Source organism: Salmo trutta, chromosome 29 (genome assembly GCF_901001165.1).
Source record: "Salmo trutta chromosome 29, fSalTru1.1, whole genome shotgun sequence".
Classification (NCBI taxonomy): domain Eukaryota; kingdom Metazoa; phylum Chordata; class Actinopteri; order Salmoniformes; family Salmonidae; genus Salmo; species Salmo trutta.
This window is the reverse complement of record NC_042985.1, coordinates 12,751,230-12,778,351: the sequence shown is the minus strand read 5'-3', so window position 1 is coordinate 12,778,351 and position 27,122 is coordinate 12,751,230. Positions and strand designations below refer to the sequence as shown.

The window sequence follows — 27,122 nt, the reverse complement described above, 5'->3', positions numbered from 1 at the left end:
ACAGAGCTGGTGTAACTGAGTCAGGTTTGTAGGCCTCCTTGCTCCCACACACGTTTTCAGTTCTGCCCACAAATGTTCAATAGGATTGAGGTCAGGGCTTTGTGATGGCCACTCCAATACCTTGACTTTGTTGTCCTTAAGCCATTTTGCCACAACTTTGGAAGTATGCTTGGGGTCATTGTCCATTTGGAAGACCCATTTGCGACCAAGCTTTAACTTCCAGACTGATGTCTTGAGATGTTGCTTCAATATATCCACATCATTTTCCTCCCACATGATGCCATCTAGTTTGTGAAGTGCACCAGTCCTTCCTGCAGCAAAGCACCCCCAAAACATGATGCTGCCACCCCCATGCTTCACAGTTGGGATGGTGTTCTTCGGCTTGCAAGCATTCCCCTTTTTCCTCCAAACATAACGATGGTCATTATGGTCAAACAGTTCTATTTTTGTTTCATCAGACCAGAGGACATTTCTCCAAAAAGTACAACGTTTGTCCCCATGGGCAGCTGCAAACCATAGTCTGGCTTTTTTATGGCGGTTTTGGAGCAGTGGCTTCTTCCTCATCGTCACAAGGTCCTTTGCTGTTGTTCTGGGATTGATTTGCACTTTTCACACCAAAGTACGTTCATCTGTAGGAGACAGAACGCGTCTCCTTCCTGAGCGGTATGACGGCTGCGTGGTCCCATGGTGTTTATACTTACGTACTATTGTTTGTACAGATGAACGTGGTCCTTTCAGGTGTTTGGAAATTGCTCCCAAGGATGAACCAGACTTGTGGAGGTCTACAATTGTTTTCTGAGGTCTTGGCTGATTTCTTTTGATTTTCCCATGATGTCAAGCAAAGAGGCACTGAGATTGAAGGTAGACCTTGAAATACATCCACAGGTACACCTCCAATTGACTCAAATGATGTCAATTAGCCTATCAGAAGCTTCTAAAGCCATGACATAATTTTCTGTAATTTTCCAAGCTGTTTAAAGGCACAGTCAACTTAGTGTATGTAAACGTCTGACCTACTGGAATTGTGATACAGTGAATTCTAAGTGAAATAATCTGTCTGTAAACAATTGTTAGAAAAATGACTTGTGTCATGCACAAAGTAGATGTCCTGACCGACTTGCCAAAACTATAGTTTGTTAACAAGAAATTTGTGGAGTGGTTGAAAAACGAGTTTTAATGACTCCAACCTAAGTGTATGTAAACTTCCCACTTCAACTGTATATGTATGTATGATGCAGTGTGTGTGTGTGATGTGTGTGTGTGTGTGTGTGTGTGTGTGTGTGTGTGTGTGTGATGTGTGTGATGTGTGTGTGTGTGCTACGTACCCGTGGCAGGGTTGATGCTGGCAGAGATGTGGAAGTGACAGAGAGCCTTTGCGTGGTGAGAGATGTGGCGGTGTGTGTGTGTCTCGTGGGTCCCCATCTGAGACGGCAGCAGCTCAGTGTGAGACACCAGGGCAGACGACCTCCGACGACCACGACGCAGGTGCTTCAGGTGGCTCATCGACTGGCCAATGAGAGGACAGGACAGGCACGGGGAGGACCAATGACAGGGCAGGGGGTGGGACAGGAAGAGAGAAGAGAAGCGTCATGTTATTGAAGCCCTTCATACTGTTAGGTTCTAAACAGAGTTCAAACTCAAACGAATCACTAGGAAAATCTCAAAACAAGTTTATTCTGCCACTGGGTCAAACAGCTGCAAAGACAAAGACATGTTTACCATGCCCATATATTTATACCCTCCTACTAGGAGGAGTCAACTCCTTGACATCTAGACAGCCAATCCATCTCTGTTGCAAGTCAGGAACTTAATTGGTTCCTCTTATTGTTGTAGTCATTGTGTGTAATAGGACTGTTCCTTGTCACCTCATCTGACCTCGGGTCAAATTCCTCACTCCTCCACGGCTGTCCTACCTTATCAGTGACTGAAACCAGACTGTTACCCTTTGCCTCCCTCCATAGGATCCATGAGATTTAACAATAACATGTAAGACAGAATGTACATTTCCTGCCTCCCCCTCTTGTCTCACTCAGTAACTTTCCATACACCTAGTTCTTATCCACCTTCCACTGACCCCAACATATACATTCATTATACATATACATTCATTATACATATACATTTATTATACACATAAAGTAAGTTCTCGTATGCTAACATGAATAAGTATATTTCAAGCTAGAATCCAACAATATCAATCTGTTCTACATCTCTGTGCCTTTTTAAAATGACTAACTAATAAAGTGTACATTCAAAATGACTAACTAATAAAGTGTACATTCAAAATGACTAACTAATAAAGTGTACATTCAAAATGACTAACTAATAAAGTGTACATTCAAAATGACAACTACAACGTTTGTTGAAGAATACATTTTGTGTGTGTGCGTTTGCGTGTGTGTGTGTGTGTGTGTGTGTGTGTGTGTGTGTGTGTGTGTGTGTGTGAGTTTGCGTGTGTGTGTGTGTGTGCGTGCGTGAGTTTGCGTGTGTGTGTGTGTGTGCGTGAGTTTGCGTGTGTGCGTGAGTTTGCGCGTGTGTGTGTGTGTGTGTGTGTGTGTGTGCGTGTGCGTGTGTGCGTGTGTGCGTGTGTGTACTGTGTTGTCTCTACCTCCAGGGCGTGTTGAATCTTGTCCTTGCCCCCCAGGCCTGGCAGGCTGGAACTGTATGTGTTGTCAGTGATCTGACCACCCAGGATACTGTCCTCTGGCAGGACCGTCTCAGACCACAACCGACACACACCATCCTCACACGACGTCAACAACACATTACACACACTACCCCTGGAGAGCAAATAGGGAGGGGGGAGCAAGAGGGAGGGGTGGGTGGAAGAGAGAGAGAGAGACACACAAAACATCATTTTATATTGGTGATTGACAGTTTAATAAAGCCCAAATCTTTCCATTAGTATGGAATCTATACAACAGGTTAGAATATACAATCAGCTTGACTTATTCTTTTCCCCCCCATTTAAAATGTGTGTCCGTGTGCATTTGTGTGTTTGGTCCTTGTGTGTGTGTGTGTGTGTGTGTGTGTGTATGTTCTGACTTGGGCATGTATTTGCTGGTCTTCCTCCAGGACAGGCCGGTGACAGAGCGGGGGTGGGCCAGGTATATGAAGGAGAAGTGGACCTGAGGGCCTTTCTTATCTGGGAGGTCTGGGAGCACCACAGCAGAGCGCCACCCAGTGGTGGGGTACCACACCTTCAACAGACAGTCATCCTGGACAGAGAAACACACAGGTGAGACACACACACATACACACACAATGGTTAGTGCAGTACCAAGCACAATGGCTACACTTGATCCTGAATAAGCTATCACAAAGTCTAGATGCCACATTACTATGTGTTTATTACTCTACAGGTGTTACAGGAGAATCAACATGAGGAAGTAGAAAACATTTATGACATGATTGGGATATTGACAGTATATGGAAACAAGATATGGCCTGTAAAATGTTAGCTTTCGAGTGAGTGTACCTTGCCGGCTGTTGCAAAGTATTCCCCATCAGGAGACCACTTGGTGATGTGAACAGACATTGCAGTCCTGGAGAGATAGACAGAGAGAGAGAGAGAGAGAGAGATAGACACAGAGAGATAGACACAGAGAGATAGACACAGAGAGATAGACACAGAGAGATAGACACAGAGAGATAGACAGAGAGAGAGAGAGAGATAGACAGAGAGATAGAGAGTGACAGTTCAGCTGCTTTCACTTCTCTATGGGAAACTCAGTAAAACAGCAAACACCACTCACTTCTTCCACAACATCATGTTTACAGTTTTTACTTCAAAAAGGTGCTTCCCCATTTTACACTTTTTCAATACATGACTTGATTTTAATATTGAAAGTTTGTTTATGTACAATACCATTATTTAGTGTTTTATTGATGGTGGTGGAAAATGCTGTCTCAGGCGCCGTTCCAGAATCTCCCATAAGTGTTCAATTGGGTTGAGATCTGGTGACTGAGACGGCATGGCATATGGTTTACATCGTTTTCAAGCTGGTCAAACCATTCAGTGACCAAACCATTCAGTGACCAAACCATTCAGTGACCAAACCATTCAGTGACCAAACCATTCAGTGACCAAACCATTCAGTTACCAAACCATTCAGTGACAACTCGTGCTCTGTGGATGGGGGCATTGTCATCCTATGGGGACATAGCAATGGTAGCCATAATAATGTCCTGCTCAGCATTTTTATACATGACCCTAAGCATGATGGGATGTTAATTGCTTAATTAACTCAGGAACCACACCTGTGTGGAAGCACCTGCTTTCAATTGACTTTGTATCCCTCATTTACTCAGGTGTTTGTTTTATTTTGACAGTTACCTGTACATTTGAATGACAATGAGACCGAGTTAAAAGGATAAAGACAGTGAGACAGTTGTAGATCCCTAGGAGAGGAGTACAGCGAACACAAATACCAACCACAGACTAGGAACTCTGACTGGGTGCTTTCAGTAGACTGACTGACTGACTGACTGACTGACTGACATTACGTGTTGGGAAACGGTTTCACACTCTCACTTCCCCATTCCAGGACAGTCACACACCAACATGCTGAGTCAGTATCAGCTGCTTATCGCTGTTTATGTGTCAAACATCTCCCTGTTTTAAAGGTAGACTCAGTAAAACGACGGTGCAGCGCCCAGTCACTGCAGAAATGTCCCCATTATGCCGTTTACTTTCTGCATCTAGATCATTTCGCTGAGTCTACCTTTAAAGCTGCAATATGTAACTTTTTGGATAAGTCCACTAAATTAACATAGAAATATGAGTTATAGATATGTCATTCTCATTGAAAGCAAGTCTAAGAAACGGTAGATCTGTTCTATATGCGCTATATGCTTCCTGTGCTTAACTTTTGTTTTGCAAAATTCGTCACAAACTGAATTTAGGCAAACTATTAGAATTTTAGCGACCAGGAAATGGCGGAGTGATTTCTGCATTTACCCACTATGCCGTTTACTTTCTGCATCTAAGTCATATTGCTGAGACTACCTTTAAAGAGCTGTAACGGTCTACAGGCCTGATGTGTCAACTACGTCATATTGCTGACTACCGTTAAAGAGCTCTAACGGTCTACAGGCCTGATGTGTCAACTACGTCATATTGCTGACTACCGTTAAAGAGCTGTAACGGTCGACCGGCCTGATGTGTCAACTACGTCATATTGCTGACTACCGTTAAAGAGCTGTAACGGTCTACAGGCCTGATGTGTCAACTAAGTCATATTGCTGACTACCTTTAAAGAGCTGTAACGGTCGACAGGCCTGATGTGTCAACTACGTCATATTGCTGACTACCGTTAAAGAGCTCTAACGGTCTACAGGCCTGATGTGTCAACTACGTCATATTGCTGACTACCGTTAAAGAGCTGTAACGGTCGACCGGCCTGATGTGTCAACTACGTCATATTGCTGACTACCTTTAAAGAGCTGTAACGGTCGACAGGCCTGATGTGTCAACTACGTCATATTGCTGACTACCGTTAAAGAGCTCTAACGGTCTACAGGCCTGATGTGTCAACTACGTCATATTGCTGACTACCGTTAAAGAGCTGTAACGGTCGACCGGCCTGATGTGTCAACTACGTCATATTGCTGACTACCGTTAAAGAGCTGTAACGGTCTACAGGCCTGATGTGTCAACTACGTCATATTGCTGACTACCTTTAAAGAGCTGTAACGGTCTACAGGCCTGATGTCTACTAAACACTTGAAAAGCACCACACTCAGCTCCTGTCACTCACATGCACTGCCAGACACACTTCCAGTCGTTGAGGGCAGGGTGAGGTTTGTCATCGGTCATGGGTCCATCCTCCTCCTCTATCAGTGTGTGTGCTGACGGAGGGGCCCACAGCTGCAGGCGCTCTGTAGCTGCCAGAATACGCTTCCCTTCAGGACACATACACATGGTTAAATGGCTACATGGTTACCTGTTCCCTGCACATTCACTTGGTACCGGTACCCCCTGTATATGGCCTCCTCATTATTATTTATTTTGACTTTATTTTGTAAATATTTTCTTTACTCTTATTTTTCTGTAAACTGCATTGTTGGTTAAGGACTTGCAAGTAAGAATTTCACTGTAAGGTCTACACCTGTTGTATTCGGCGCATGTGACAAATAAAATTTGAGGATATATGTCACAGTTACAAACAGATACTAACTGAACACGCAGACACTCACACAACAGTTAGTTAGGAGGCGTTACCTTGTGGGTCCCAGGCCAGGTTATAGGTCATAGCATTAAGGAAGAACTGTCCTGTCTTTTGCCACTGGTAGTTAAGCTGCTGTTAATGGCAGAGACAGAAAGAGGTGTAGGGAGAGGGACACAGGAGGAGACAATATAGAGTGGAAAGAGAGAGAGGGGCGAGAGAGAGAGAGGGGCAAGAGAGAGAGAGGGGCGAGAGAGAGAGAGGGGCGAGAGAGAGAGGCGAGAGAGAGAGAGGGGGCGAGAGAGAGAGAGGGGTGAGAGAGAGAGAGGGGCGAGAGAGAGAGAGGGGCGAGAGAGAGAGGGGCGAGAGAGAGAGAGAGAGAGAGAGGGGTGAGAGAGAGGGGCGAGAGAGAGAGGGGTGAGAGAGGGGCGAGAGAGAGAGGGTGAGTGAGAGGGGGAGAGAGAGAGAGTGGATGAGAGAGAGAGGGGCGAGAGGAGAGGGGGGCGGAGAGGAGAGAGAGAGGGTGAGAGAGAGGGGGGAGAGAGAGAGAGAGGGGGCGAGAGAGAGAGGGGGGAGAGGGGGGAGAGAGAGGAGAGAGAGAGGGGGGAGAGGAGGAGGGGAGGGGAGAGAGGAGGGGGGGAGAGAGGGGCGAGAGAGAGAGGGGGGAGAGAGAGGGGGCGAGAGAGAGAGGGGGAGAGAGAGGGAGGGGTGAGAGAGAGAGGGGGAGAGAGAGAGGGGGGAGAGAGAGGGAGAGAGGAGAGAGAGAGAGAGGGGGCGAGAGAGAGAGAGAGGGGGGGCGAGAGAGAGAGAGGAGGGAGGAGAGGGGCAGAGGAGCGAGAGAGAGAGAGAGGAGGGGGAGAGTGGGGGAGGGGGAGGAGAGAGAGAGAGATGGGGAGGGGAGAGAGAGAGAGTGAGAGAGAGAGAGAGAGGGGAGAGGGAGGAGAGAGAGAGAGAGAGAGCGAGGGGGAGAGAGAGACGTGTGAGAGAGCGAGGGGAGAGAGAGAGAGAGAGAGAGGAGAGCGGAGGTGAGAGAGGAGAAGAGAGAGGGGGGTAGAGAGGAGAGAGAGAGAGAGAGAGAGAGGGAGAGAGAGGAGAGAGAGAGAGAGAGAGAGGAGAGAGGAGGGAGGAGAGAGAGGGGAGAGAGAGGGAGAGAGAGAGAGAGAGAGGAGGGGAGAGAGAGAGGGAGAGAGAGAGAGAGATAGTTATTCAACACATGCACAGACATGCAGCTATAATAAGCTACATGCTCAGGCACCAGCCACTGTTAATACAGTCATTTACAGCCACACACAACTCAAAACTTGAACAGAATATTCAGGGCTGATAAAATCACACAGCAGAACAGTAATGAAGCAGTTAAAACACAGTGGAACTCTCAATGCAGCATTTTACACACACACACACACACACACACTAGGCATGCTCTCTCTCACATACACAAGGCAGTTTATTCAGCATAAAATGTCAGTGCCTCTCTGCTTACCTTGTGGCGTTTGTTTGGGTTGGTAGCGAATGGTTCAAAGATACACACTGTGTTCCCATAGGACGCTGCAATCTAAACAAACAGATTAACGTTCAATATCCCAACATGAATCAGTAGTTTTACACACCGGGGGTAATTGTGCAGTCATTCCCAAAGGAGAGGAGGAGGAGAGGAGGGGGGAGGGAGGAGGAGAGGAGGGGGGAGGGGGGAGGAGAGGAGGGGGGAGAGGAGGGGGGAGAGGAGGGAGGGGAGGAGGAGGGAGGAGAGGAGGAGAGGAGGGAGGAGAGGAGGAGAGGAGGGAGGAGAGGAGGAGGGATGAGGGGAGGGGGAGAGGAGAGGGAGAGGAAGGGGGAGGGGAGGAGGGGGAGAGGAGGGAGGGGGAGAGGAGGGGGAGAGGAGGGGGGAGAGGGAGGATGGGAGAGGGAGGAGAGGAGGGGGGAGGATAGGAGGGGGGAGGATAGGAGGGGGAGGAGAGGAGAGGAGGAGGAAGGCAGGAGGAGACAGAAGAAGAGAGCAAGGAGAAGAACAGAACTGCATTTGTCATCACAACATTACTGTAACTACTAGTGTGTGTGTGTGTGTGTGTGTGTGTGTGTGTGTGTGTGTCTTACCCTGCCCAGCTGGTGGGAGCACTCGACACAGCCCACCTGGATGTTGCCATTTTGAGCCCCAGGGATGATCTGAACACACTCAAAATCACTGGCCAAGATCACTATATCACAGCCTGAACCATAGGCCTGGGAGAGGGGAGACACACACACAGACAATTCAATCAATCCAACATCAAACCAAGGTCTGCAGTGATGCCTCTACCACTGAGATACAGTGCCTTAGACCGCTGCACCACTTGGGAGCAATGACCAGTAGAGCTGAAAGGACAGCACAAACAGATCTGGGACCAGGCTACATATACAGCCCATTCCTCCTGATAGGTAAATATACCTACTGAGACTGTCTGGTGAACTGCACTGTAGTCAAACAGAGAGAGAGACAGAGAGGCTACAGTACAGCAGCTGTACCTCCATCACATCACTCTCTACACCATGCTTAGAAAAGTGTGTCTCCCCAAATGGCACCCTATTCCCTATATAGTGCACTACTTTTGACCAGGGTCTATAGGGATGCAAGGGAATAGGGTGCCATTTGAGACGCATCCTAAGTCTCCATGTTTTATTCAGGATAGTGGTTAGGTAATGATGAGTTCTCTTAGAACAGGTCCCATGTTTCCAGGTCTACACAGTCTAGTCAGCTGCTGGTGTTCCATGGAAAGATGCAGCGTTGTTCACGTGAAAAGAGAGGTGTGTTGAGAAAGATTTCAGAGGATGTGAGACCTGAGAGGTGTTTACAACACTGTGGAACGAAGAGGCTGAAGAGAGAGGGAGGAGAGAGGAGGGAGAGAGAGAGGTTGTAGACAGAGAGAGGAGGGAGAGAGACTGAAGAGAGAGAGGAGAGAGAGGGAGGTTGTAGAGAGAGAGGAGAGAGGTTGTAGAGAAATGAAAGAGAGGAGGAGAGAGAGGTTGTAGAGAGAGGGAGGAGAGAGAGAGACTGAAGAGAGTGAGAGGAGAGAGGAGGGAGAGAGAGGTTGTAGAGAGAGAGAGGAGAGAGGTTGTAGAGAAATGGAAGAGAGGAGGAGAAAGAGGCTGTAGAGAGGCTGAAGGGAGAGGGAGAAGAGAAGAGGGAGAGAGGTTGTAGAGAGAGGGAGGAGAGAGGAGGGAGAGAGAGAGGGAGGAGAGAGAGAGGGGAGAGAGAGAGAGAGAGAGGAGAGAGAGGCTGAAGAGAGAGGCTGAAGAGAGAGGGAGAATGTATGTGAGAGAAAAAAAGAGGAGAGTAGAGGGAGAAAGATAAAGACCGAAGAGAGAGAGAGTGGTTGAGGAGAAAGAGGAAGTAAAGGAGAAGAGATAATGCGTGTGTAAGAGAGAGAGGGAGAAAAAAGGAGGGAGAGGGAAGAAGACAGGAGCAGTCCTAGTTGAGGTATCGCTGCAGCGGCTGAACATTACAGCTGGAATTAAAAGCGCTCACCGTCACACACAGACTAGCCCTGTTCCACTCACCTACACACACACACACACACACACGGAGAGATGAGGTGTGCATGACTGAGAGACCACTCTGTTCTGTACCTGTACAAAGTAAGGTGTGTGTGTGTGTGTGTGTCATCGATCTACATGAACCTGATACAGCAGAAACAACCGCTCAGCTCATCACGTCTGTCCAAGCACCTCTCACCTCGCCTCTGCCTGCCCGCCTGCCTGCCTGCCTGTTTGCCTGCCTGCCTGCCCGCCCGCCCGCCCGCCCGCCCGCCCGCCCGCCCGCCTGCCCGCCCGACCGTGGGCCTGTGAACACGCCCACCCACCCCCACAGACAGCAGGGCTCTACAGTACAAGCCCACCCACCCCCACACACAGCAGGGCTCTACAGTACAAGCCCACCCACCCCCACACACAGCAGGGCTCTACAGTACAAGCCCACCCACCCCCACACACAGCAGGGCTCTACAGTACAAGCTCACCCACCCCCACACACAGCAGGGCTCTACAGTACAAGCCCACCCACCCCCACACACAGCAGGGCTCTACAGTACAAGCCCACCCACCCCCACACACAGCAGGGCTCTACAGTACAAGCCCACCCACCCCCACACACAGCAGGGCTCTACAGTACAAGCTCACCCACCCCCACACACAGCAGGGCTCTACAGTACAAGCCCACCCCCCCCCACACACAGCAGGGCTCTACAGTACAAGCCCACCCACCCCCACACACAGCAGGGCTCTACAGTACAAGCCCACCCACCCCCACACACAGCAGGGCTCTACAGTACAAGCCCACCCACCCCCCCACACAGCAGGGCTCTACAGTACAAGCCCACCCACCCCCACACACAGCAGGGCTCTACAGTACAAGCTCACCCACCCCCACACACAGCAGGGCTCTACAGTACAAGCCCACCCACCCCCACACACAGCAGGGCTCTACAGTACAAGCCCACCCACCCCCACACACAGCAGGGCTCTACAGTACAAGCCCACCCACCCCCACACACAGCAGGGCTCTACAGTACAAGCCCACCCACCCCCACACACAGCAGGGCTCTACAGTACAAGCCCACCCACCCCCACACACAGCAGGGCTCTACAGTACAAGCCCACCCACCCCCACACACAGCTGGGCTCTACAGTACAAGCCCACCCACCCCCACACACAGCAGGGCTCTACAGTACAAGCCCACCCACCCCCACACACAGCAGGGCTCTACAGTACAAGCCCACCCACCCCCACACACAGCAGGGCTCTACAGTACAAGCCCACCCACCCCCACACACAGCAGGGCTCTACAGTACAAGCTCACCCACCCCCACACACAGCAGGGCTCTACAGTACAAGCCCACCCACCCCCACACACAGCAGGGCTCTACAGTACAAGCCCACCCACCCCCCCACACAGCAGGGCTCTACAGTACAAGCCCACCCACCCCCACACACAGCAGGGCTCTACAGTACAAGCCCACCCACCCCCACACACAGCAGGGCTCTACAGTACAAGCCCACCCACCCCCACACACAGCAGGGCTCTACAGTACAAGCTCACCCACCCCCACACACAGCAGGGCTCTACAGTACAAGCCCACCCACCCCCACACACAGCAGGGCTCTACAGTACAAGCCCACCCACCCCCACACACAGCAGGGCTCTACAGTACAAACCCACCCACCCCCACACACAGCAGGGCTCTGCAGTACAAGCCCACCCACCCCCACACACAGCAGGGCTCTACAGTACAAGCCCACCCACCCCCACACACAGCAGGGCTCTACAGTACAAGCCCACCCACCCCCACACACAGCAGGGCTCTACAGTACAAGCCCACCCACCCCCACACACAGCAGGGCTCTACAGTACAAGCCCACCCACCCCCACACACAGCAGGGCTCTACAGTACAAGCCCACCCACCCCCACACACAGCAGGGCTCTACAGTACAAGCCCACCCACCCCCACACACAGCAGGGCTCTACAGTACAAGCCCACCCACCCCCACACACAGCAGGGCTCTACAGTACAAGCATTTTACTCACATATGCGCCTATTTATTTTACTGTGCGACCTGAAATATATATTTAAGAGCACCAGTGCACCTAGAAAACGTAAGATTCTAGCTTTAATGTCTCAAATATTTTACATTGTGCTCCTACATTTCTTTGTGTGCGCCTACATGTTTCAACTCAGGCGCTCACGTGCTGCTTGTGAAGAAGGGCAGCCTAGAGCCCTGGTCAGGGCTAACTATGTTACTCTCCAAGATGGAGCCAGACGCCCTCCATTATTCAACCACCATTTAACATCTTCACATCCAACAGAGGGTCAATCCAACTGCTGCCAATGGTACATTCCTACATCAATAATATGTTAAAGGCCCTCGGGTTATAAACGTCAGGGGACCCACCTTACTGGGTTGTTCTGTAGGTGACAGCTGTGTATGGTCTGTGTGTATCTTCTGTAAGTGTGTGTCTGCTTGTGTGTGTCTGCATATAGTGTTTTCTTTGTGTTTGTGTATTTGCGTGGTGTGTCTGTATTTGCGTGGTGTGTCTGTATTTGCGTGGTGTGTCTGTATTTGCGTGGTGTGGGTGTGTTTGTGTCTGTATTTGCGTGGTGTGGGTGTGTTTATGTCTGTGTTTGCGTGGTGTGTCTGTGTTTGCGTGGTGTGTCTGTGTTTGCGTGGTGTGTTTGTGTCTGTGTTTGCGTGGTGTGTCTGTGTTTGCGTGGTGTGTTTGTGTCTGTGTTTGCGTGGTGTGTTTGTGTCTGTGTTTGCGTGGTGTGTTTGTGTCTGTGTTTGCGTGGTGTGTTTGTGTCTGTATTTGCGTGGTGTGTTTGTGTCTGTGTTTGCGTGGTGTGTTTGTGTCTGTGTTTGCGTGGTGTATTTGTGTCTGTGTTTGCGTGGTGTGTTTGTGTTTGCGTGGTGTGTCTGTGTTTGCGTGGTGTGTCTGTGTTTGCGTGGTGTGTTTGTGTCTGTATTTACGTGGTGTGAGTGTGTTTGTGTCTGTGTTTGCGTGGTGTGTGTGTGTGTGTGGGGGGGGGGGGGGGGGGGGGGCTGGAATTGTGAACTCAGTCTCCCTGTCTCTATTATATGAATATTAACCTGATGAAAAGAGTTCAGTCTTCAGCCAACATCTCTTCTCATGTTACATATAATAGACCTAATTCATACTCCCTGCATTCACTGCATTGTCCTTGATGTCTGGGTCATGTCGTGTTGCCAACTCTGACTGGTCTGGCAGTGCAGTCAGCTATGTGTGAGGCAGGTTTATGTTAGACCACCTAAACACTGGCTTTGTGAGGGAATATAGGCTGTAGGTAGGTAGGTAGGTAGGTAGGTGTGTGTGTGTGTGTGTGTGTGTGTGTGTGTGTGTGTGTGTGTGTGTGTGTGTAAGTAAAATGTGGCAACGGACAACGTGACAGGGAAGATTTTGATTTACTGGACCCATATGCATTGTGTATAACCCACTGGGCGTTCACCCACGGTGATCACAATGACAGGAGTCACAGATTATGGTCATTTATGCATCTTAACAGAAGATGCAACTCATGTAATGAGGCAGCCAATAAAATGTCATTTTCAAACATTTGCCTAAATGCAATTTGCGGGAAAACACCATTCTAAACAGAGCACCTGGGGAAACACCATTCTAAACAGCCCACCTGGTAAAACACCATTCTAAACAGCCCACCTGGTAAAACACCATTCTAAACAGCCCACCTGGTAAAACACCATTCTAAACAGAGCACCTGGGGAAACACCATTCTAAACAGAGCACCTGGGGAAACACCATTCTAAACAGAGCACCTGGGGAAACACCATTCTAAACAGAGCACCTGGGGAAACACCATTCTAAACAGAGCACCTGGGGAAACACCATTCTAAACAGAGCACCTGGGGAAACACCATTCTAAACAGAGCACCTGGGGAAACACCATTCTAAACAGCCCACCTGGTAAAACACCATTCTAAACAGAGCACCTGGGGAAACACCATTCTAAACAGAGCACCTGGGAAAACACCATTCTAAACAGACCACCTGGGAAAACACCATTCTAAACAGAGCACCTGGTAAAACACCATTCTACACAGAGCACCTGGGGAAACACCATTCTACACAGAGCACCTGGGAAAACACCATTCTAAACAGAGCACCTGGGGAAACACCATTCTAAACAGAGCACCTGGGGAAACACCATTCTAAACAGAACACCTGGGAAAGCACCATTCTAAACAGAGCACCTGGGGAAACACCATTCTAAACAGCGCACCTGGGGAAACACCATTCTAAACAGAGCACCTGGGGAAACACCATTCTAAACAGAGCACCTGGGAAAACACCATTCTAAACAGAACACCTGGGAAAACACCATTCTAAACAGAGCACCTGGGAAAACACCATTCTAAACAGAGCACCTGGGGAAACACCATTCTAAACAGAGCACCTGGTAAAACACCATTGTAAACAGAGCACCTGGTAAAACACCATTCTAAACAGAACACCTGGGGAAACACCATTCTAAACAGAACACCTGGGAAACACCATTGTAAACAGAGCACCTGGGGAAACACCATTGTAAACAGAGCACCTGGGAAAACACCATTCTAAACAGCGCACCTGGGGAAACACCATTCTAAACAGAACACCTGGGGAAACACCATTCTAAACAGAGCACCTGGGGAAACACCATTCTAAACAGAACACCTGGGAAAACACCATTGTAAACAGAGCACCTGGGGAAACACCATTGTAAACAGAGCACCTAGGGAAACACCATTCTAAACAGACCACCTGGTAAAACACCATTGTAAACAGAGCACCTGGTAAAACACCATTCTAAACAGAACACCTGGTGAAACACCATTCTAAACAGAACACCTGGGGAAACACCATTCTAAACAGAGCACCTGGGGAAACACCATTCTAAACAGAGCACCTGGGGAAACACCATTCTAAACAGAGCACCTGGGGAAACACCATTCTAAACAGAGCACCTGGGGAAACACCATTCTAAACAGAGCACCTGGTAAAACACCATTCTAAACAGAGCACCTGGGAAAACACCATTCTAAACAGAGCACCTGGGGAAACACCATTCTAAACAGAGCACCTGGTAAAACACCATTGTAAACAGAGCACCTGGTAAAACACCATTCTAAACAGAACACCTGGGGAAACACCATTCTAAACAGAACACCTGGGAAAACACCATTGTAAACAGAGCACCTGGGGAAACACCATTCTAAACAGAGCACCTGGGGAAACACCATTCTAAACAGCCCACCTGGTAAAACACCATTCTAAACAGAGCACCTGGGAAAACACCATTCTAAACAGAACACCTGGGAAAACACCATTCTAAACAGAGCACCTGGTAAAACACCATTCTAAACAAAACACCTGGGAAAACACCATTCTAAACAGAACACCTGGGAAAACACCATTGTAAACAGAGCACCTGGGGAAACACCATTGTAAACAGAGCACCTAGGGAAACACCATTCTAAACAGACCACCTGGTAAAACACCATTGTAAACAGAGCACCTGGTAAAACACCATTCTAAACAGAACACCTGGTGAAACACCATTCTAAACAGAACACCTGGGGAAACACCATTCTAAACAGAGCACCTGGGGAAACACCATTCTAAACAGAGCACCTGGGGAAACACCATTCTAAACAGAGCACCTGGGGAAACACCATTCTAAACAGAGCACCTGGGGAAACACCATTCTAAACAGAGCACCTGGTAAAACACCATTGTAAACAGAGCACCTGGTAAAACACCATTCTAAACAGACCACCTGGTAAAACACCATTGTAAACAGAGCACCTGGGAAAACACCATTGTAAACAGAGCACCTGGGAAAACACCATTCTAAACAGAGCACCTGGGGAAACACCATTCTAAACAGAACACCTGGGGAAACACCATTCTAAACAGAACACCTGGGGAAACACCATTCTAAACAGAGCACCTGGGGAAACACCATTCTAAACAGCCCACCTGGTAAAACACCATTCTAAACAGAGCACCTGGGAAAACACCATTCTAAACAGAACACCTGGGAAAACACCATTCTAAACAGAGCACCTGGTAAAACACCATTCTAAACAAAACACCTGGGAAAACACCATTCTAAACAGAACACCTGGGAAAACACCATTCTAAACAGAACAAACTCTAAACATGCAACAACTAGGATGGGTTGCTATTATGATTACAATTGTTCCAGGAGAGAAATGGCATAGTGGTGGGTCCAATAGGGAAGTAAATGGAAATGTGCAAACATTATATAATTACTCCTGTCTATACAGAAATAAATCAAATCATTCACAATACTTCCCCAGAAAGCCTGACTTAGCCACAGAGGAATCAAGGATCATTAGCGTCTTTTAAAAAATTGCTGTGGATTGTTTCGCATCACAAGCTAGTAGGCTTACGCCCGCAATTTGGGTAGCGCACTTGGCAATAGGCCTAGCTGATTATTGAGTCGCGGCTGTCAGTAACACACATCTAAAATAAGTGTGAAGATAATGGGTCTGGAGTGTAATGTTTTATGTTGAGACAGGAAGAAGGGGAGGGGTGTGTGGTGAAGATATAGGCCAGTCTCTCCAGAATGGCTCAGCCGACACCCGCAAATTCCTGCGCATTCATTGTTTCATTGGGTGAATTGTTTGCCCTTAGATATTTTTTATCAATTCCCCATTACATTTGTCACCAGTAGTAAATGTCCCTTTAATCCCTGTCATTTGATTACATTACATTTATGTTAATGTATGTATTAACTACAATAATTCACCATTCTCACAGTGAAAAGGTTGTTCCAGAATTCACAACCTGCTATACTTGTCAGTAACAAGTTTTAGTTTATTTCATAACCATCATACATGTTTTCATTGTTATTGGTTTGGAGTGCTCCGTTTGAGCAATGAGCATGTGTCTAGTTTCTCTGTCCTGATAATGTTGAGGGGGAGCGGGCGCGCCTGGGCACGCATACAAGTACCTGGCCTGCTGAGGCTGGTGATCTCTCCTTAGTTGACTTAGTAAAAATGATAAACATCTAAAAGTTACGATTAACCACACGACAATCATTGAGAAAGGAAAAGTTATTATTGAAATGAAACTGTTCCATGAAAATGCACATATGAAAATCATAACTGACACGCAGAACAGTAGAAATGGTAGGATAAATTGTAGCTTGCCCGAACTTCAAATTCCCAAGCCGCCTATGAAGTCTTCATGAAATAATTGCCTCCATGTTTCCATGGTGGGATTTTGCCTATAGGCTACTTTGAAGCAAGGTAAGACGTGCTTCATAATATGAAATAAATCATTCTTGTTTCAAACAGTTAAGTATGTTTTCAAAATGCATACTGCCTCCAGCTGACATTGTAAAGTGGTGGGTGAGGTGCTGACAGCCTGTTTCCTGAACTTGAATGGTGAATGGGAGGACACTTCAATTACCAGTTGAGAAATAAAAATAGTAGCTCTTTAAATCGTGCACCAAAAGTATTTTTAACACGTGATTGCAATTGTTGCGCAATGAATGGGCTTGTAAAAGCACTCGTTTTACTTCAGCAACAAACAGCTGAGGATTGTATTGTTGTATTGGATAAATAAGATACTTTTAGTATATTTGGACAACCCTTCAAATTAGTGGATTTGGATATTTCAGCCACACCCGTCGAGCACACAGCCATGCAATCTCCATAGACAAACATTGACAGTAGAATGGTCCGCAACTGAAGAGCTCAGTGACCTTCAATGTGGCACCGTCACAGGATATCACCTTTCCAACAAGTCAGTTCGGCAAATTTCTGCCCTGCTAGAGCTGCCCCGGTCAACTGTAAGTGCTGTTATTGTGAAGTGGAAAAATCTAGGAGCAACGGCTCAGCCGCAAAGTGTTAGGCTACACAAGCTCACAGAACAGGACGGCCAAGTGCTGAAGCACGTAGCGTGTACAAATCGTCTGTCATAGGTTGCAAAAATCACTTCACTACTGTCATGACGTTGGCCTGTGGGTAAGGTTTATGACCCCCCCCCCCCATAAATACCTTTCTCCCTTCCCCTCTCTTACTGACCCTACTGAAGGACTGCTGTCCTGTTAAATATAGAGAGTCTGGGAACATCAAACAAATGGGGAAAGGAACCATCTTTTGATAATAAAAGCAGTTGGAAATATGCTTGATAACGTAATGAGTATGTATGTCAGTTCATTGTTATCTGAGACATTATGATTGATGACAGGACGACATAAACTGTACCTGAGAAAGTATACACCCTCTAGTTATCTGAGTCACATGGAATTGTTATGCAATTGAAATGTTTGATATTGAAATTGTTTGTTAGGAGATTAAATGTAATTTTAGCTTCCAAATGAGAGAATTGGGTTTTCATAAGGAAAGTGCCCTGCTCGATCAGTGGCCAACCCTGTGAAGAGACAGGGGTTATAAACGATGAAACACCTCCTTCCCTCCTCTCCACTATATAAGCCTTTGACGAAAAGACATTCACATGTTCCAGTACGGGAGGTCTGCAGCCTCTACGTTAGAAGGACAGACACATATCAAGGACAGAACTAAGCCAACCTCGGCGTGAGCTATGGTATGAACTGGTATGAACTTTGAGCTTATTCACTACAGAAGTGATACATCCTAGCCGTTGAGTTAGCCGCTGCTAACGTGGGCTAGGAAAGGACGGACGACGGATCCAGTCTAACAACCAGACGAAGATACCACCACGTATCCAAGTTACCACCATTGACATTCTTCCACTACAGGAAGATCTGTTGGCCAACCCGGCCAGCATCTACGACCAATCTACCGAAGCGCAGCTCAGAGTAAATATTTATTGCATTTTCCTTTTCCAAATGGGCGGTAATTTAGAATGCATAAGATAATGTATTTACGATAGCATAGCTGCTGTTTCTTTGTTCCTAAGTCTTCCCGCTATTTCATTCAAGCCCAACCCCCTTTCCTTTGTGTAACCAGCTTTCATACAGGTTCCGTTCACCAGGGCGAATTCTGTATGACATCATTTGTATTCTGTGTATTTGTAATTCTGTGTGATTAGTTAGGTATTTAGTAAATAAATAATTAAACCCAATTTTGTATTGCTGATTCAACTTGTTAGCCAGGGTTCGTGAAGATAACCAAGAATTTACAACTTTCATTATGAGACTGAAAATAAGATAAGGGTTAATATTGACTGCTATCGATGTAAAATATTACTAAGTATTTTAAGAGTTTATTCGGAAGATAACAGCTCTATAAACGTTCTTCCGTGGTGCCCCGACTTTGTAGTTAATTACATTTACATGATTAGATTAATCAGGTAATATTAATTACAGAGAAATCATTTTATAAGTTGGCATGTCATAGCACTTAATCCGGCATAGCCAAAGACACGACACTACCGAGTTACAAACTGCCTCTGGAAGCAACGTCAGCACAATAACTGTTAGTCTGGAGCTTCATGAAATGGGTTTCGTTGGCTGAGCAGCCGCACACAAGTCTAAGATCACCATGCGCATTGCCAAGCGTTGGCTGGAGTGGTGTAAAGCGGTGTAGTGTAAAGACCTAGTGTGGTTCTGGAGGTTTCTTTCCCCTGAAATGGACCCTGACATCTCTGAGGGATACATAAACGGCCTATTGTGCACTACCTTTTCCCTATATAGTACACTACTTTTAGTGCATGACCAGATCCCATGGAGCTCTGGTCAAAAGTAGTGCACTATATAGGGAATAGGGTGCCATTGTGGACGCAGACAGACACTGAGCCACCAGCCCTCAGGGATGGAACCCAATGGAACACAATAGTAGTCGTTAGGCCTATGCTTTCAGCTGTAGTAGTATAGGCCAATGCATTCATCATTTTGTGTAAGATGGAATTGTATTATTTTAAACAATACAAAACATACACGTACAAACGACAACATCACACAAAGATCAACTGCATCACACCTGCTCAGACCCACATGCTCAAACCCCCATTTCCAGCGCCTGTATCTCTCCACCACATGGCACCAAAATGCACCATTTTGTTAGGCCAATGCATACCACAAGCAGCTGCTGTGAGCAATGATGAGGTTCTCATCTCTCTCAAAATACAATCAGGGGGAAACAGTTTGGAAAGAAAATGGCTATTGCTGTCAAGAGAAGACAGAAAAGACAAATCTTTTACAGTTATGAAAATTCTCAACTTGATTGAGCGAACAGTATAGCCTATCTTATTGACACCAGCGGAGAGCATCGGCCAGATCCCCGGTGAGTGGGAATATTCACTCTTTATCATTGTTGGGTCAGTCAGTGCCACATCAAAGTGAGTTTTTGGACAATAATTTCCTCCTCCAGGTTAGATGGATGTCATATTGTAGGCTATTTGGTTCTCCACCTTCTCGTAGGCCTATTATATGGATGAGACGACGTTGTTTTTATTGATCTGATTTGTCGGTCAGCAGAGTATGCTACCCTGTACTTTTTGTTGTGTTAAAAAAGATGATCCTAATGTCTCCAGTCATATAGAGTTTAGTAGAATTGCACGAAATGTGTTTATAAAAAGGCCACATTTTTCCTGTGCAAAGAAAGGAGAACAGATGTATCTGATAAAGCCTAAAGCCCACTGAACGGTCTATTTTGTGAAAAGAGTTATATTATTAGCCTAAATTATGACTATCCAATCTACTCATCACATTAGGAATAATAGGCCTCTTTACATAAGTCTGCAAATGTGATGCATGGAATACATTATTATTAAAGGAGAATTTTTAGGTTAAAATTTGCTTCCCCAAACTTGAAACTCGTGTACCGCATATAACACTGACCTCCGGGGCACTAACCTCCGCTCCCCTTCCTGCATTTCAACACATTTTTGCCATGGTGCAGAGAGAAACATTTGCAGTTTTATAATGCTATTCTACACATTTTGTCATGAGGCTTACAGAAAATATAGCAGTTTTAAAGCTAATTTCCTGGAGGGCCAAGATATCACCCATAGGAGACAGTGAAAGCGACCTAATAACACACCCTGAGACTTTACCACTACACGTACTGTAGCCTCCCCATATAACTACAGTATGTGAGTGTACTACCGTCTCTGACAGGGGGTCTGGCGCTTTGTGGCGCAGAAGCTTGTGAACAGCTTACCCTGGCAGGGGTTACTGGTTCAAATCCTGCTTAGGCTGTTCCCTCTCGTCAGCTCTGAGATGCTGCAGCTCAGTGTATGTAGGCTAGTATCAGATAGACTTCACTGTTAGGCTAGCTGTGTGTAGGCTAGTATCAGATATACTTCACTGTTAAGCTAGCTGTGTGTAGGCTAGTATCAGATAGACTTCACTGTTAAGCTAGCTGTATGTAGGCTAGTATCAGATAGATTTCACTGTTAAGCTAGCTGTGTGTAGGCTAGTATCAGATAGACTTCACTGTTAAGCTAGCTGTATGTAGGCTAGTATCAGATAGACTTCACTGTTAAGCTAGCTGTGTGTGGGCTAGTATCAGATAGACTTCACTGTTAAGCTAGCTGTGTGTGAGAGCTAAGGCCAAAAGCCATTCAGGCTACTGTCAGCAGATGGTAAATTCTTACAGATCATCACATCCATATAATAGGCCCACTTCTAATGGGATTTCTATGATCATATCATTATTACTTCAGATAGCCTGCTACTCTGTTACACAGTCATACAGAGGATAATTCCATATGCTCACTCACTCACTCACTCACAGAGGGATAGGCAATCTACTACACAAACAGACACAGGCTAAAAAAAAGGAATTTCAAGACAAAGAATGCAAACATCACTCATGTATTAATCAATAGACCAAAGTAACTTCCACTCTGTCGGGCTGGCAGCAAACCAGGATAGTCAGACAGGACACTAATACACCTTTCAAACCAAGACGTTTTTCCGCTAACTTTAGCATCCAGACAACTTTTTGTCTACTTTTCTTAATATGAAAGGTACTGCAGGCAACAAAGCCTATGCTTTTATTTCCGCCAACTGACCTAGTCATGATTGAGGTAAAGTTCTGCCTACGGCTTAGTACTGTATATGCATAATGCTGAGGCACTAAGCTCTTGATGGTTGCTAGGCAGCGCTCTTTACTACTATAAATCCGGTAAATGTGCCAATGGATACAGACTGTTCCATTGACCAGACTGGTGCACATTCAACAAATCTGATCTAACAAAGTGGATATTCCTCAAATTCTTCATGATTGATGTATTGTAATAGTGCCACAATGGATTACTTAAGTCCAAGTTGGATATATTGTTTTAGTTGAGTTTGATTGACCTCTTGACCTCTACCGCATCTATCCTCCTGTCCTGGCAGTTGTAAACTTTGAGAGGCATGTCACTTTACCCATCTCTTTGCATAGGCTAGCCCACCACATGCACTGTTTTCTTAACAACTGGATGGATCCAGAAAGAATGACTGGGAATAAATAAATATCACTGAATGACGAAATATTGGAATAATGTAGGCTAATGCAATTGAAGGCATCAAATTGTTGCTTACTGAAACTCCCAAAGTCATCTAATTGTTATAATACATTTCAAGCAATAGCCTGCCCACGTGGTCAACTATTTCAGCACCGTTTCACGCTGCTTTGAAACAAGCGTGGGGACTTGATAAATCAATCAGTCATTTTCATTTTCACTGAATCTCCGTTTGGATATTGGTTAGGCTACAATTAGGCTGTGGAAATGTTAGCTAAGTTGCGGTGAGTGCTGCTCATGATGATCTTGTCTAGTTGGGTCATTCATCATCACTGATCAGAACATTGTGACAGCATGTTATCCATCTTAACATTCATCATCACTGATCAGAACATTGTGACAGCATGTTATCCATCTTAACATTCAACATCACTGATCAGAACATTGTGACAGCATGTTATGTATCTTAACATTCATCATCACTGATCAGAACATTGTGACAGCATGTTATCCATCTTAACATTCATCATCACTGATCAGAACATTGTGACAGCGTGTTTGTTACGAATCCCTTTGGCCCTGCAGTCTAGGGGGGATGGCAACGAGACCGTAACATAAATCATGCAAATTATAATAGTGATAAGAAACAGTGTGGGGGTGACAGTCAAAAGAATGTCATGTAATTGGGGCGCGATTTCACTTCCCCTGGGCTGTTTGTCAGAGGTGATCAGCTTCTTAGAGGTAGTACACAACCTATCCTCTTGATCATCTTCTTTAAACAAAACAGTGTTTGACAAATCTATCACGTCACCCATTTGTCTTGCCTGAGCACGAGTGACAGCACAAGCGGGGAACACATGGGGATAACTCTGTGCCAACTCATTGGAGAGAGAGTGGTCACTTTTATCCAACACTTCCAATACGGGTACTACCTTTCCTCCAGCAATATCGTTACCCATTATAAAGGTCACACCTTTTACTGGCAACATAGGACGTACCCCTACTCTGAATATTCCACTGATTAACTCAGAGTGTACATTCACAAAGTGCAACGGCACTGGGACAAAACCCATTTCAATACCCTGAACTAACACACTGGAACCACAGTATGTATTGTCGGATAAGGGCAACACATCAGACAATATAAATGACTGCGCCGCACCAGTATCTCTAAGGATTTTAACCGGGCACTGAGATGCTTCGTCATTCGCTATGGACACAAACCCCTCGAAAATGAAAGGTTCGTAACTGCGGTCGGGTACTGAGACTTTCAAACTACATTTACCCTGAGGCACTTGTTTCATTTCAGACCGCACAACAGTACGAATTAGCCCAACACCTGTTGGCGGCTTGGCACGAATAGGCATCCCTTGTTTGCGTTTCAGTAGGAAGCAATCATTAATCACATGTCCCACTTTATGACAATAGAAACAGGGACGCTCTGGGGTGTGATGATTGTCACCTGTGAGGAGGAGAAGGAGAGAAAAGAAACACAGGATACACACTTGTATCCGTAACAGTGTTATGTATCTTAACATTCATCATCACTGATCAGAACATTGTGACAGCGTGTTATGTATCTTAACATTCATCATCACTGATCAGAACATTGTGACAGCGTGTTATGTATCTTAACATTCAACATCACTGATCAGAACATTGTGACAGCGTGTTATGTATCTTAACATTCATCATCACTGATCAGAACATTGTGACAGCGTGTTATGTATCTTAACATTCAACATCACTGATCAGAACATTGTGACAGCATGTTATGTATCTTAACATTCAACATCACTGATCAGAACATTGTGACAGCGTGTTATGTATCTTAACATTCAACATCACTGATCAGAACATTGTGACAGCGTGTTATGTATCTTAACATTCAACATCACTGATCAGAACATTGTGACAGCGTGTTATGTATCGTAACATTCAACATCACTGATCAGAACATTGTGACAGCGTGTTATGTATCTTAACATTCAACATCACTGATCAGAACATTGTGACAGCGTGTTATGTATCTTAACATTCAACATCACTGATCAGAATATTGTGACAGCGTGTTATGTATCTTAACATTCATCATCACTGATCAGAACATTGTGACAGCGTGTTATGTATCTTAACATTCATCATCACTGATCAGAACATTGTGACAGCATGTTATGTATCTTAACATTCATCATCACTGATCAGAACATTGTGACAGCGTGTTATGTATCTTAACATTCATCATCACTGATCAGAACATTGTGACAGCGTGTTATGTATCTTAACATTCATCATCACTGATCAGAACATTGTGACAGCGTGTTATGTATCTTAACATTCATCATCACTGATCAGAACATTGTGACAGCGTGTTATGTATCTTAACATTCAACATCACTGATCAGAATATTGTGACAGCGTGTTATGTATCTTAACATTCATCATCACTGATCAGAACATTGTGACAGCGTGTTATGTATCTTAACATTCATCATCACTGATCAGAACATTGTGACAGCGTGTTATGTATCTTAACAAGTGGATGATTTTGCTCTTCACTTGACCCCGGACCAAAAGCCTGGGTCTTAATCCATCAATGTGATTTTGTTTCATTGAATCTCTCTGTCTGTAAACAGAATGGTTAATTGTCTGGCTGGGAAAACAAGTGGAGGTGGAATAACTATATTTGTTTCCTCATCTACCACTGATCTGAAACATTTAGCATGCTATATTTAAGCAATAAGGCCTGAAGGGGACAATATACCAAAGCTAAGGCCTGTTCTTATGCACAACGTAACGTGGAGTGCCTGGATACAGCCCTTAGCCGTGGTATATTGGCCATATTCCACAAACCCCCCAACTTAATTAGAGCAGTAAAAAAAAATGTATGTTTTGTCATACCCGTGGTATACGGCTGTCAACCAATCAGCATTCAGATTCAGGGCTCGAAGCACCCGCTTTATAATGTAGCCTAAATCAACAGTAGGGCAAGTATTTTGATCGATCCGGTATAGGCAACTCCAAAAGCCTGCAGAGGTTGTCAAATATGAACACGGACTCATATGAAAATAGGATTGCTATTATTTTCTATCAACATTATGACTAAGTTAAGACCCTACGCCTGCTCCCGAGCGATGGTAGGAAAAATATGAAACGCAGATGAAAAAAGCATGGGCTTGGGATCTGTTTCAAAATATCACTTTTTTTGTATTTTATTCCACTATATTCTTACTATAAAATGTGTGTGTGTGTGTGTTGACTGATCGGGTTGGTGTGTCTTGTCTGTTTAATGAACAAAATAAGGAACTATTGATTACATTTGGAGGGCCTGTTTGTAACGGGGTCCTATGAACATGAGGGGGGAGGGTGTTTTTGAGGGTGACCAACATCAAATGACAAAATGCACACTGACTAACTACTATATTGCCAAACGACTATCATATTATTCAGATGGATAGTAAATGCGATATGATGCATGCAGAATAACACGCAGCTGTCTACGTCACCGCCTGCACAGCTGATGCTAGCTTGACAGCCGCTCGAGCTAATGATACATGAAACACACTGACGCCAATGTTAGCTAGTCTCGTTCACGGGATAGGTGTGGCGTTTCAATCATATCATTCAATGTATTGTTTGGATGCTGGAAAGAAAACTGAATTATTATCGATGTGCGATGTTATATATGAGACTGCGTAAAAACATCAAAGGAATTCCCCTGTCGACCCTTGTAACACGCAGCATCATAAAGGTCATCTAACAGGCTTTCCGTCTTAGGACCAAAGCAAATAAACAGAACGTTAACTCTGGCTCTATATCCTCTGCGAACACCGTAGGATAACCTTGAACACCCACTGTTAGCTGGCTAATGCCGACCGTTAATGTCAGGGCGAATGAATGATGTGGTGGATTGGCAGCCTCACAGACCTGACTCAACGTTAACCGTCAATATATCCGTGCACTTCATGCAGACGACTCTGTGAATCTTGTTAGCGCTCTGTCTGTACATGGCTAGCCAAGATGCTATCTAGCGCTGGTTAGTTAGCAAGGATGCTATCGCTGACAGCTAGGTAGCTAATCATCGTCTCCCACATAGCGTCAGATCAGTTCAATATCAAAATAAAACCTACGGTGAAAGGAATGTCGTTGACGCTCCCCACAGAATAGCAGCAGTCACCGGGGTTCACAGCTCCCGTTAGCACCTGGTGGAGATGCATTTCCCCCTTCTTTTAGCTTCAACAGATGTCTGGATATTTAATTATTTACGACAGCGACTCGTCCACCCTCTGTTTCTCCATCTAACTCGCCACTGCTGCTGGGAATTGCATCCGTCTGTAGTCGGTCTGCCAGCGGCTTGTTTTTTGTTTCTCCGAATTTCCGCTAAAACGCCGTGGAGGACTGAAGTCGGTTTGAATCAAATAGCAGATTGTCCTGTTGTGTACATGTATGTGAAATAGGCTGCCTTCGCTGTCAGTGTCAAAACACACAGCGTCGGGATTCTTACAGGCAGCGCTTCGCTGAAGGAAGAATATCTGCAGCGAACCTGACATGCGCGTTCACGGCGATCCGAAGGCACGACTGCATGACCATAGACACATAATGTCTAGATTGTGAACGAGACTAGCGTATGTAGTTATATTTTCTAATTGCCGCAATATTTAATCTTATTAAATTACCTTATCTGTAAATATGTTAAAATGTCTGAAAAATATTTCATGGCAAATGTCCCCATTCGGTCAGAGACAATACACCCGCTCTAGTGTATCATTTCTATGTTGATGACGCTCCAGGTTTGGGGATCACGCACCAGTGTGACGAATACGCAGGCGTTCATTGATCTTCCAGAGATATGTGGGGTTTGGGGAAAATGCTTCGATATCGATGATGTGCTGTCAATCAGTATAAGAGCTGGTCGAAACAGTTGGTCGAAACAGAGTCAATTATTAACAGTGTTAAAACAATTCCAACAGCCGCTGTCATGTCTTGCTTTGTGTTTCT

General features: G+C 45.7%; 1 protein-coding gene across 10 annotated transcripts in view; it reads right to left on the bottom strand.

The window, feature by feature from the left end:
* LOC115166945 (dmX-like protein 2) overlaps positions 1–26,673 on the bottom strand; it is a 105,946-nt gene extending 79,273 nt beyond the window's left edge. For 9 of the 10 annotated variants that reach the window (XM_029720905.1, XM_029720907.1, XM_029720908.1 and 6 more), the window contains exons 1-9: positions 26,255–26,673; positions 8,262–8,387; positions 7,651–7,722; positions 6,224–6,302; positions 5,760–5,904; positions 3,479–3,545; positions 3,046–3,218; positions 2,609–2,780; positions 1,326–1,506 (exon numbers count right to left, since the gene is read on the bottom strand). In XM_029720905.1, coding sequence (XP_029576765.1) covers positions 1,326–1,506; positions 2,609–2,780; positions 3,046–3,218; positions 3,479–3,545; positions 5,760–5,904; positions 6,224–6,302; positions 7,651–7,722; positions 8,262–8,387; positions 26,255–26,341 — 1,102 coding nt within the window. In that variant the 5' untranslated portion in view covers positions 26,342–26,673. Of the gene's footprint in view, positions 1–1,325; positions 1,507–2,608; positions 2,781–3,045; positions 3,219–3,478; positions 3,546–5,759; positions 5,905–6,223; positions 6,303–7,650; positions 7,723–8,261; positions 8,388–26,254 lie in introns of those variants that run through there. The other variant, XM_029720912.1, reaches the window with a different exon arrangement.
* Between the last annotated feature and the right edge of the window lie 449 nt (positions 26,674–27,122).